The sequence below is a fragment of the Rhinatrema bivittatum genome, chromosome 10, assembly GCF_901001135.1.
Source record: "Rhinatrema bivittatum chromosome 10, aRhiBiv1.1, whole genome shotgun sequence".
NCBI classification, from domain to species: domain Eukaryota; kingdom Metazoa; phylum Chordata; class Amphibia; order Gymnophiona; family Rhinatrematidae; genus Rhinatrema; species Rhinatrema bivittatum.
This window is the reverse complement of record NC_042624.1, coordinates 44,639,179-44,652,498: the sequence shown is the minus strand read 5'-3', so window position 1 is coordinate 44,652,498 and position 13,320 is coordinate 44,639,179. Positions and strand designations below refer to the sequence as shown.

The following is a 13,320-nucleotide window of genomic DNA, read 5'->3' as shown; positions in this document are numbered from 1 at the left end:
ATTGCATTGGGTGTTAATCTAGCACATCCAGAACGAGCGTCCAAGTGCTCGTTAGACTGTGTGCTAGGCTCAGCACAAAATATAGCATCAGCCTGATAGTTTTGTGCCCGATGGTTATAGTGGGGTGTAACATTTTAGAACACTGTAAAGAAATAGAAAATCCTTATTGACACCGTAATTAAGGGAGTGCTGGAACCAGAACCATATTTCTCACCCATATTGCTTTGCAGATCTTTGTAGGTGTTGAATGAATAAAGGAAAAGCATCTGCTAGTAGCTGCCGTAGTGAGTTAAGGGTCAGCAGCATGTTATTGTGTAGAAATGGCTCTTGAGACACTGTTGGCTTTTATGATCACAGGCCAAATGTGTGTATCATAGTTCCTGTATTTTGTTAGTTTGATTCCATGCTTTACGTTCTCTTCTAATTCAATGTACAACAGAGATAATGTTACTGCTGCACTAAACTGTGCATTACTCCTAAGTACTGTAAGAAGTTAGTTACAAAGTATTCACACAACTTAGAATTTAACTTTCATAAGTCATGCTAGTAGTCACATTTGCAAAATTCTCTTTCCAATCTAACCTATTTGCTCCCCACCACAGGGCAACAACACATAGTGATCTGGTTCTGCGAGCAGTAAGGGCTGGAATTCCATACAGAGTTATTCATAATGCCTCCATAATGAATGCAGTGGGGTGCTGCGGTCTGCAGGTAACTTCACATATTTCACTTGCCTGTCTGAGACACTGAGAACTAATAATGATATTAAATAGCAGTGATACAAAGTGCAGTAATTTCCTTGTGAATTAAGTTCAAACTTTTTTTTTAAACATTGTATACTATGCAACATCCATGTGCAGAACCATGTCATAAACAAACTCTTACAAGGAATGAGATCTGATAGCTCATGCATGGCACATGTTCTTTGTGACATCATAGCCAATATCAAATAATGAGGTCTAGCTAGTGTGAGGTAATGCAATAGCTCTTGTTAGCAGGGCATGTCTCAAAAGTTCACAGAAATCACATGGGAGCTGCTTAAGAATTTCGCAACTAGTAACTTTAACACAGTAGGCCTCGATTCCCATCTTGGAAACCCCTTATCACTTCTGATTTTCGGGATACCCAAAATATGCAAATTAATGAGATCATGTGACTAAATGTGTGCAAATATATTCATGTGGTTATGCTGAGATCCTGTGCTCAGTGAGGCCTGAAGGACCAGAGTTGTAATCTACTGACCTGTTAACAGAGACTGGAGCTCTGGGTGACTTCCTTCTCCCCTCTGCTGTCAAATGAATCCCAAACCTTAGGAGCATGCTGGGACTGGGGCTGTGTATAATCCAGTCAGCAGACCAGAGCTCCAGTCAGGCCAGAATAATTTGTGGCAAGGGAAAAGAGATGAAATCTGAAAGGGGGTGAATGTAGTTGATGAATGCAATGCAAGAAGTGAATGTTGGAGGAGGTGAGTGGTGTAAATGCTGGAAAGAGAAGTTGTGCGAGACAGAGGTGAATGCTTCTGAGGTTAATAACATAAAACGGGGTGAATGTTGCAAGAGTTTGGGGGGAGGGGAACAGCACAAGCAGAGCTTATACTGTGGGGAAGACAGGGGGTGACGATTGTTTCCTTCTCCATCTCCCTGAAGTTAGCAGTGCAACTTGGACTGTCTGACACCTTATTCCTCCCTGAGGTTCAAGCTGCCACATGTTCTGTAACAGATGTGAAAGCACCAGGGTTTGGTGTTTGTGTGCAAGAAAGTCAGCAGCGGTGACTGGGGGAGGGTGACAAACAGACATTGTGTCAGGGTGGCACAAAGGTGGTGATGAGGGTGTGTATGCGAGAGAACCAGAGGGGGTGAAAGGGGAGGGATGATGAGAATGAGTGACAATCATAGGTAGTGAAGGTGGAAGGGAGAATGAGAGAGTTAGAGGAGGTAACGGGGGAGAGAGAATAAAAGAGAGAGGGATATTTTTTTTGGGGGGGGGGGGGGAAGGTAGAGAGAAAGGAAGCTAGAGGTGTGATGGTGTGGATGGATGAGAGAGCCAAGAATAGTGAGTGGAGGGGGAAGGATTTATTTATTTAGAATTTTTTGTATACCGACATTCTTGATACAAATATCAAATCAGATCAGATTTGAGAGAAACATATGGTAGAGGCAGTGCAAGAGAGGTGAATGCTTCTGGGAGGAGTGACTTGAAAAGGGGTGAATGTTAGGGAAGCAGGTGTGGATGTGCAAAAGCCAGAATGGGTAATATTGAGAGGAGGGATCAGAAGGAGAGAGAGCAAGAGGAAGTGGAGCAGAGGAGATACTAGCAGGATGAAGAGGGGGCAGAGTAACACAAAGGGTGGGCAGGAGGTGTTAATGTTGGAGCTACCAAATCCCTGTCATTGTTCTTGAAGGGGTTTGGGGAATGTTCTGCTGGAGCTGGCTTCCATCATTCTGAGGGTGATGGAGACAAGAGGAAAAGACAGAAACTGGGCAGAGCATAGAGAGAGAGAAAAAGAAAGATGCAGGTCAGAGACAGGAGGGGACAGAATGGCAGGATTGAGAGAGAGAGAGAACTGAGAGAGAATAGTGGAGACAGGGTGGGAGGATTGAGAGAGAGACTTGGTGGGAGGATTGAGAGATTAAGACAGGGTTTCCCAACAACTGTGCCATGGCACGCAGTTGTGCCATGTAAAAGTCACCACTCTCTGATAGGTACAGACCAGCATAAGAGACGCCCGCAGTGGTTCTTAAACCTGTAGGATCTCTTTCTAAGAACATGTGCAATCAGGCATGCTGCCTCTACCAAGCTACATCATGAGCCATGGAGTGTGGTAATTGACAGCATGCAAGCCATGGATAGCTGGGCCCCATTTTACCACAGCATACACATTACACACAACATCTCCTTCCCACTCTTCAGCCTCCTCATTTGAGTTCTCCCAGCCTCTGTCTTATCCTTAGACTATAGAGCAGTGAGCCTGACTTCAGGGCTGGGAAAAATCGTGGAAACTCTTATAATGAATAAAATCACAGAGCATATAGAAAGACATGGCTTAATGGAACACAGCCAGCATGGATTTACCCAAGGGCAGTCTTGCCTCACAAATCTACATTTTGTTTGAAGGGATAAATAAACATGTGGACAAAAGTGAACCAGTAGATGTGGTGTATTTGGATTTTCGGAAGGCATTCGACAGAGTCCCTCATGAGAGGCTTCTAAGAAAAATAAAAAGTCATAGGATAGGAGGCGATGTAATTTTATGGATTGCAAGTTGGTTAAAAGACAGACAGGAAATGGAGAGTAAGATTAAATGGTCTGTTTTCTCATTGGCGAAAGGTAAATAGTGGAGTGCCTCAGGGTGCTCTACTTGGACTGGTGGTGTTTTTACATATTTATAAATGATCCTGGAAAGGAATACGAAGAGTGAGGTGATCACATTTTTAGATGATACAAAATTATTCAGAGTAAATCACAAGCAGATTGTGATAAATTCCAGGAAGGCCTTATGACACTGGAAGATTGGCCATCCAAATGGTAGATGAAATTTAATGTGGACAAGTGCAAAGTGATGCATACAGGGAAAAATAACCCATGATGTTAGGAGCTATTACCCAGAAAAGAGATCTAGGTGTCATAGTGGATAATATTGTCAGCCCAGTGTGCTTTGGCAGTCAAAAAAGCAAACAGAATGTTAGGAATTATTAGGAAGGGATTGGCAAATAAAACAGAGGATGTCATAATGCCTCTGTATCGCTCCATGGTGAGACCGCACCTTGAATACTGTGTGCATTTTTGGTCGCCGCATCTCAAAAAAGATATAGTTACACTGGAGAAATTACAGAGAAGGGCAACCAAAATGATAAAGGATGTGGAATGGCTCCCCTATGAGGAAAGGCTAAAGAGGTTAGGGCTGTTCAGCTTGGAGAAGAGACTGCTGAGGAAGGATATGATAGAGATGTTTAAAATCATGAGAGGTCTAGAATGGGTAAATGTGAATCAGTTGTTTACTCTTTCAGATAATAGAAGGACTAAGGGATACTCCATGAAAAATCTTTTTCACTCACAGTTAAGCTCTGGAATTCATTGCCAGAGGATGTGGTTAAGGCACTTGGTCTAGCTGAGTTATAAAAAGGTGTGGATATATTCCTGGAGGAGAAGTCAATAAACTGCTATTAATCAATACATAGAAACATAGAAGTGACGGCAGAAGACGGCAGAAGAAGACAAACGGCCCATCCAGTCTGCCCAGCTTATTGCAAGTATTAGTAGCTTGGGATCTTTTTAATGTTTGAATACTAGCCAGATACTTGTGACTTGGATTGGCCACTGTGTAAACAGGATACTGAGCTTGATAGAGAGGAATGGGATAAGGACCAGAGTGATTCTCTAGGCTGCTTACCTGATTAGTTGAAAAGATTTTCAGTCATCATAGGACTGCCATTGATCATTTTTTACTATGAATCGTATCATTGATGTAAGGGGCAATTAGCAAATAGAAGGGAAGACTGGATAAGTTACCATCTTTGATCAATTTGTTTAGTCATCAGATTCCTAAATAGTTTTTTCATGCACTGTAGTTAGTATTATGTCCAGCAGGAAAACCTCTCTATAAACCGAATTGCTTCAGACATTTTACAATGGACTTTAATTTTGTCTAATTTGATAGATAAGCCTTTTAAAATTGCAAGAGAAATCTTGTTCAGAAGAACTGAAATATGGATCAGCAAGCTACAGAAGCAAGACTGTGGAAGTACACAGGAAATTAATCTTTGTATTGGTCGGTTGTTGGCTTTAAATTTGCGCTATTGGGCAATGTGAAGTGGTTTCTCAGATCTGACTGTGGTCCGTCTCAAAATAAAGCCACCCATGAAGAGATCTAACATATGAAATGAATTGTGTTTTTGTTTATTTCCTCTCACAGAGTGAGAAAATAGGTCATTAGACCATCCCTACAGTTTAGGGTCACATTCAGTCGTGTGTCTTAGCAAAGAGTTTGTTTCTTCAGTTCTTCATGAGTGTTTTGATGAGCAGCAAGGATTCCCTTTCCCAGTTAACCATCTGTTCATCTCCTTGCCTGTGCCCATCCCCAGGCCTACACCTCTCCTGTTCACCCATCCAGCGCAGGTGGCCTGCTTTACTCTCTTCCATCTGCTGCTTTAAGAGAGAGAATCTAGGAATTAGATATTTCCATACATTATGCTTCTACAGCAGGGGTCGGGAACCCATGGCTCGCGAGCCAGATATGGCTCTTTTGAGGGCTGCATCTGGCTCGCAGACAAGTGTCGCCACACTTTCCCGCTGACCCAGCTGCTCCCCGGTCCTCCTCCGCCCGGGCTTAAAATGCTGTCAGCCCGGGCGGAACGCGGCAGGACAGCTGGAGTCAGCAGCACCGGCGTGCTCTCTTCTTCCTTCCCCGCGGCCCGGAAGAGGAAGTGGAGAGTATCGGGTGCCTGCGCGGCAAGAAGAGGCCACGCTAGTGCGCTCTGCATCGGCCCTGAAGAAAAGAAGACTGCAGCGCGGCTCGGAGGAAAATGAAGAGCTTCAACCGCGGCCGATGGGACTCCTCCTCCGCGAGGGCTGAAAATGAAGAAGTTAGCGTTGGGAGAAGGCTACTGCTGCTGCCGCGAGTTCGCGGGGTGGGGGAGAGAGCACGCCGGTGCCGCTGACTCCAGCTGTCCTGCCGCGTTCCGCCCGGGCTGACAGCATTTTAAGCCCGGGCGGAGGAGGACCGGGGAGCAGCTGGGTCAGCGGGAAAGTGTGGCGACACTTGTCTGCGAGCCAGATGCAGCCCTCAAAAGAGCCATATCTGGCTCGCGAGCCATGGGTTCCCGACCCCTGCTCTAGAGTCAGTAGACTAAGGATGGGTTGGCTGGCTCCTCAGGAGCTGCCTTGCTACGTTCAGTGGCTGCTGTCATGAGTGGGAAACTGCTAGGTTCGGGGGCAGCTGTAGTGCTGCCTGGAGAAGAAGCAGCTGTATGTTTGGAGCGGGGACTTGAGGGTGCTTGTTGGAGGACAACATAAGAACCGCCATACAAGGTCAGACCAAGGGTCCAACAAGCCCAGCAGTATCCTGTTTCCAACAGTGGCCAATCCAGGTCACAAGGACCTGGCAGGATCTCAAATAGTAGGTAGGATCCTATGCTGCTTACACCCAGAGATTAGCAGTGCCTTTCCCCAGATATGCCTAGTTAATAGCAGTTTATGGTCTCTTCCGCCAGAAACCTGTCCAAACGGGTTTTAAACCCAGCTATGCTAATTGCTTTTACCACAACTCCCAGAGCTTAATTATGCATTGAGTGAAAAAATATTTTCTCTGATGTGTTTTAAATGTGTAGGGGACATATATGATAGTCTTTTAGATACCTGAAAGGTTTTAATGATACACAGACTTACTTCAAACCTTTTCCATTGGAAAAGAAACAGTAGAACTAGGGCGACACAAAATGGAACTTCAGGAGTGATGACTCAGAACCAACATCAGGAAATGTTTCTTCATGGAGAGAAAGGTGGATGCCTGAAATGCCCTCCCAGAAGGGGTGGTGAAGATGAGAACAATTAATGAATTCAAACGGGCATGGGACAAACACTGTGGTTCACTAACAGCTTGAAGAAAGGAATGGTGTAACATTTTAACACATGGGGTAACCTGCACAGAACAGCAGTTAGTACCCTTAACAGAACACATGGGCGTAACTTGCACAGAATGGCCCTACACAGAAAGGCAGTTACTCCCATGTGTTCTGTTAAGGGTACTAATTTGCACAGAATGACCCTACACGGAATGGCACTTAGTACCCTTAACAGAACACATGGAGGTAACTTGCACTGCATGGTAGTTACTATCATAAGAAACCTGCTGGGCAGACTGGATGGACCATTGGGTATTTGTCTGCCATCATTGCTATGTTACTGTATGTTAGTAACTTCATGGAGTGTCCTCTAGTCTTTGTATTTTTTGAAAGAGTAAATAACCATTCATAATTTTATAGACCTCTATCATATCTCACCTCAGCCATCTCTTCTCCAAGCTAAGCCCTATCCTCAGTGGTGTGTCCTCATAGAGGAGATATCATTTTGGTTGCCCTTCTCTATATCTTTTCTAGTTCTGCTATATCTTTTTTGAGATGGGGCAACCAGAATTGCACACAGTAATTTAGTTGTGGTTGCACATGAAGCAATATAGAGATAGTATGATATTCTGCATTCCTTTCTTAATAATTCTCAGAAAATTCTGTCTCTTACTCTGAAAATTGACACAATGCATTGGAACAAGTACTTTAGTGACTTGGCCTTTGGAAAAGTTTTTTTCTGGTGTTGGTGTTTTGGGAGAGGATGGGCAGAGAGGCAGCCTCCTATTGGAATTAATGTGGAGACCTTGTGGAGGACAATTATTCATTTGAAGGAGATTGTCTTGGCCAGAATGAAAGCCACAGGAAAGGACATATCAGGAATTGTCTTCCTAAGTTCAAGTGATTCTGGGGATTGTGAAGAGAGTGAATAAGTTTAAAACTAATAATTTTCAAGTACAAGGAACATGTACAGTTTTGTGCAAAGATAATATGCAGATTGTAGAGGAATCTCTAGTTTGGCTACATTACACTGGCTTCCTGTTGAATGCAGAATCCGATTTAAGTTCCTGTGGATTAGGATCAGTTTACCAGTTATCGCTTCTCGGCCTTTTGGCTAAGATCAAGTATAGGATCAGTTTACCAGTTGAAGTGCTGTCTAAAGTATTGCCCAGTGATGCACTTATGGTCTATCTAAGGAGCTTTTTTGGTCAAGCTAACTCTGTGAGAGGTGTGATCTGCAGGTACAGAAGAGTATATTCAGTTATATAGCCCCTGTACTCTGCAATAAACTTCTACTTGAAATTTGCATTTGTAAAATTAACTATTTGGCCTTTAGTAAGACAGTAAAATTTATTATTTAGAGAAGCGTTTAGTGATGTAGGAACAGTTATTGGGAAGTCTTAATGCTGACTCTTATAGGACTTCCCTGGGTTTTCTGTCTAGGTCATGTTTGTTATAATGATGGCTGTATCTTGTTTTAAGGTTGTGTTGTGTTATTTTTGTATTTAAGCTTTTAGTTGTAACTCACTACAAGTAATAAGTATAAACAGGGAGAGATTTAAATAAACAAATGATGCCTTACAAGTTATATCATGCCCAAACCTGTCCTGGGGGACTCCCCAGGCAGTCTGGGTTTTCAGGATATCCACAGTGAATATGCATGCCATAAACTTGCAAATGCTGGGTCTCCAGGGCATGCAGATTTACCTTATGTATATTGATGGTGGATATTCTGAAAACCTGACTGCCTATGGAGTGCCATTTAAGTTTGGGAAACTTCTGTAGTATGTTATAGGGTTGAAAATCGAGTTAAAGAATCTGAGACTAATTAACTGTCATAAACTAGTTACTATTGCTCTCCCTCCCCTCCCCCATGACCTGTTTTGTTTATTGGAAACTCTCAAGAAAGCAGAGTATGCTCTTCCTCCTGTTGCTATGGGGCGTGGGATAAACATTGTGGATCCATCAGGTCTAGAGGACGTGTATAAAGAGGAGGCAGCAAAACACTGTACGGAGTGGCAGTAGCCACAGAGGCATTCATGGAGCGGGATGCCAGTGGCCAGTGGTTGGTGTTCCACCTTCACGGAGCAGAAGGATGGAGGGCTGCCATCTCTAAATTAAAAAAAAAAAAACAGGAGTGGGTAAGAGTATGTTAAATTAACAGAGAGTTCATAGGCTATAGGTATTACCAATTATTAGGCTTATTCAATATTTGTTGATAGTTAATGTGGCTTTCAATGCATACTTCACTTTCAATGCACATCCAGCATAGCTCTCTGCTTCAACGGCAGGGGAGAAGTAAAACTGATACTTCACACACATCCAGCATAGCTCTCTGCTTCAACGGCAGGGGAGAAGTAAAACTGATACTTCACGCATATCCAGCATAGCTCTCTGCTTCAACGGCAGGGGAGAAGTAAAACTGATACTTCACGCATATCCAGCATAGCTCTCTGCTTCAACTAAGTGGTGTACGTAATATTAAAAACAGACTAAAAAAACATTCACATGTAAGGAGATGGGGGTTAATCTGGAAATAGGGAAGGGAGCATCCATTTATATTGGTGTAATATAAAGACCTCATTTGCAGGCAGAAGAAATGGATAGAAATTTAATAGAGGATATTCACAAAATGGCTATGAAAGTAGAGGTGCTGTTAGGGGTGTGCATTCTTTTTCGACGTATTGGCAGTCCACAACGTATATGTCCCTATTCGTTGTATTCGTGGGGAAGCGAAACGTATCGCGACTCCCCACGAATATAACATATCATACGTTTGGCGCCGCACACTTTTCTTCGCTGACATTTGCAATCGGAGAACGCCATTTGGGTGTATCCAGAGCCAAAATCCAGCCCTTTCCTGTGAGTCATCAGTGACCTCACAGCCCTGTCAGAGTGGGTCGGACAGGTTGACACAGATACTAGAATGCAATGTATCAGCGATAAGATTTGTTGAATGCACTGAATGCAGCCAATCACACTGTCATTCATTGCTCGGTGACGCTTTTCCTGATAACCCAGCACTATATATACTTAAGCACGCGGCGTGCCACGCACTTTCTTTGCAGGGGTAGTGTGGGGAGATGGTCTCTGCGGAAGGTGGCTGCATTCAGAGCTAGTCTGAGTTCTGAAATCTGTATTGAATTGCTAGCTAGGCTAGTTACTTAAGAGAAAAAGATATTTATTTATTTGGCTGCAGTGCCTGTGCCAGCTAGCCCTGTTTGTTTTTTAAGCAGTTAAGTTAGGTGATCTGAGACTGTATCTCTGTGCCAGGGAGAGAAGCTGCTAGCAGTGCCATTTTGTTTAATTCACCCTCTGGGCTAGGCTGCAAGCAAGCACCATTTGGGTGTTGTGAGTGGGAGAGAGATATTCAATTTTTAGCTAGTTTTCTAGAACTTCCATTGGAAAATATATTTCATCGATTTTCCTGCTGTGCCAACAATTCCAGCTTTTTTAAACTGAATTTGTTTAATTGAACTCACTCAGTCTCTCTGTGCACTGGGCATCAGTGCCAGTGGGCTGCCAGTTTAGCAGACTCAAGTTTATTATTGGGACAGTCTGTGCAGTGAAATCCCCAGTCTGCCTCTTTTGTGCTTACAAGCAAGCTCTGTATGTGCACACCATACACATTATATTAGTGTATATCAAGGCACTGTGCCAGTGGGCAGCCAGTAGGCACTAGGCAGTGACATTAAATCCATAATGTCAGGGAAAGCTAGATGTGGTCGAGTGTTTGGGACTGGCAGAGGCAATTCAGAAGGGACCTGTTGCAATCTAAACTCTTTGGAAGGGCAGGCAGTTCCATCCGGAAAAAAATGAAATCTAAACATGATGCATTGCCACCACCTGTTTCTGACCCTGTAGTTTTGGAGATGAGGGAAGGGGAGGCTGAGTCATGCCAGACAAAATGTTGACACCCAAAAGCAGCAGTGGGACAGAAGTCTCGACTTAGCATTGACAATGTAGTACAGGCACTGTTTGCTTCTGATTCAGATGAACAATCATCTTGTGTGGAATTCTCATCAAGTAATAACTGAGCCTGACGAAATTCTAGGAGGATCAGTTGGTCCTGTCTTAGCCTCCACTTCAGTGCCGCAGGGGAGAGATGAAACTGATGAAGAGGAGGAAGAGCAGTCAGTGCAGGCACAGAGGGTGACTGAGGACCCTGGCTTCTCAGGGTGCACCCACTACTTCAGCTCCAGTGCCAGCATCCATCCCCAAGGCTATAGAGAAGGGAGGATCACAAAAGATATCTGCGATGTGGAGCCACTTTAAAGTGACGGATGACCTGCGTTTTGCTCGGTGTAATTACTGTGGCAGGGCTATTAGCAGAGGCAAGCAAATGGGACATCTGTCTAATTTTGGCATGACCATTCATATGAAGAGGCAACACCCAACAACAGTACTGCCATCTGGGGATGGAGGCAGTACCAGACAAGGGACCCCTTCCAAGCAGCGTAAAAGTGGTTCAAAAGCAGCAGAGTCAGCTCTGTCAGCAGAGTCAGCCCACGCCCTCATCACCTTCTAGCAGTCAGGTGGCAGGCCAGCATCCCCCTGACATGTGGCAGAAGCGACAACCCACCATGGAGGAAATGCTATCCCGGGGTAGGAGGCAGGCAGCCTCAAAAGTTGTAACCAGGAGCATTGGGGAAATGATTGCCCTTGATGACCAGCCCTTGCAGTTAGTGGAGAATGTGGGTTTCAAGCGTTTTCTGAAGGTTGTAGTTCCAAATTACAAAGTCCCCTCCAGAACCACATTTAGCAGAAATGTCCTCCCCAGCCTGTACAAGCAGTGTCGCAGTCGCATCCAAGCGCTGCTAGCTAAGGCAGAGGGGAGTATGCATTTCACCTGCGATATCTGAACCACCATGAATGCTGCACACTCTTACCTCTCCCTGACAGCACACTGGTGGGACCTGGCTGAGTAAGGGGCAGGCAGCAGCTCTATTACTGAACAAGTATCAGGGTGGAGGTGGGCTTTATTGCACACCCACCTGACGGACCAGGCCCATACCGCAGCCAATATTCTAGCATGCATCAGACGGATGCTGGAGGGCTGGCAACTACACCAGCGAGACAGGAATCCTCATGCAGGGCTCTTTGTCACAGACAATGGTGCAAACATGGTTAAGCCAATAAACAACGGGCACTTTAAGAACATCCGATGTTTTGCACACACTCTGCACCTGGTAGTGACGTCAGCTCTGGGGTTGGATTCCAATGACCAAGAGAATGAATACCTGCATAGGTTAATACAGAAGTGCAGGAACATAGCAGCGCACTTCCAAAGAAGTGTGGAGGCGGGGCAGGTTCTCTGAGAAAAGCAGACTGATTTGGAGATGCCTCACAAGCATCTCATTCAAGACATTGCCACCCGGTGGAATTCCACCTTTATGATGCTCGAGAGGTTAGTGGAGTTGCAGACACCCCTTCATGAACTTTCTGGTACAATGGACATAGGTGTGCAGAATCCCCTAGGGCATCATGATTGGTTAGTCATGAGTCAGCTGGTAAAAATTCTGCAGCCCTTCAAGGATGTCACGGAGGAGCTGCCACCTTGGCTGACATCATCCCTAAGTTAATTTCCTGGATGAAAATTTGGAGGCCTTTAAACAGGAAGAGGGAATGACAGTTGAGGTGCTTCATTGTCTGGACGTTTTGCAACAGCAGGTGGAAGAGAGATTAAGGCCTTTACAGAACAGAACACATACATGCTCGCCACAGTGTGTGATCCCCGTGTGAAAGGGAAACTCGCCCTACAGTACGATTGTCTCTTATTGGTGAAGGACCTACTATGATCAAAAGTCCGTGAACAGGAGCACCATAGGCAGAGACAGATTAGGTGTGAAGCAGAGGTGGAAACAGCGGGCACTTCAGAGAGTTGGGGTAGCCCAAGCAGGAGCAGCACTCTGTCAGTGACAGCTAATAGCTCCTCCTCCTCCACCTCCACTTCAGAATGCTAAAGGCATGTTGCCCAAAAAGATTAATCTGTTGTGCTACGAGCTAGAGAGAAAGCAGCTGGCATGAGTGACTCTCAGCCCACCCAAGCAAAGGAGACACCAGCACAGCTGTCAGTGACTCGGTATCTCTCAGAGCCAATAGAGAACATGCAGACAGATCCGCTGGCATATTGGGCACACAAGTCCACTGTCTGGCCAAAGTGGCTCAGTGATATGTCATGTCCACCAACCAGTGTGCCCAGTGAACGCGTCTTTTCAGTGACAGGGGATATCATGAGCCCTCACTGCTCAAGGCTGGCACTAGAGTTGATGGAAATGCTAGTGTTTTTGAAAGTGAACCTGCCTTTGCTTGGGTTTCCAAATTTTCCCTGTGAATGGCAAGATGAATAAAAGCAATTGAAAGCCTTGCAGTACCTCCAGCTGCCTCCTATGCTCCAGATAATGTAAGCACTGCAGCACATGTACCTGACCTCAAACGCTGTGCCTGTCCGTCCACTGTCCAAGCCGTACGTCCCTACAAGGGCCTGACCTCAAGCGCTGTGCCTGTCCGTCCACTGTCCAGGCCGTACGTCCCTACAAGGGCCTGACCTCTAACGCTGAGCCTGTCCATCCAGGCCTTATGTCCCTACGTGGGCTTGACCTCTGTCCTCAACTGCTGTGCCTGTCTGCCCAGGCCTTATGTCCCTACAAGGGTTTGAACTCGATTGCTGTGCCTGTCCGACCAGGCCTTATGTCCAGTCCTAACGGCTGAACCCTTGTTGCAAAGGGAAACCTCAGTCTCTGGCAATTCAAACTAGTAA

At 45.1% G+C, this 13,320-nt stretch overlaps 1 protein-coding gene across 3 annotated transcripts in view; it reads left to right on the top strand.

Moving 5' to 3' along the window:
- Positions 1-13,320, top strand: part of DPH5 (diphthamide biosynthesis 5) — a 119,096-nt gene that overhangs the window by 17,789 nt on the left and 87,987 nt on the right. For all 3 annotated transcript variants that reach the window (XM_029618063.1, XM_029618061.1, XM_029618062.1), the window contains exon 3: positions 603-711. In XM_029618063.1, coding sequence (XP_029473923.1) covers positions 603-711 — 109 coding nt within the window. The remainder of the gene's footprint in view (positions 1-602; positions 712-13,320) is intronic.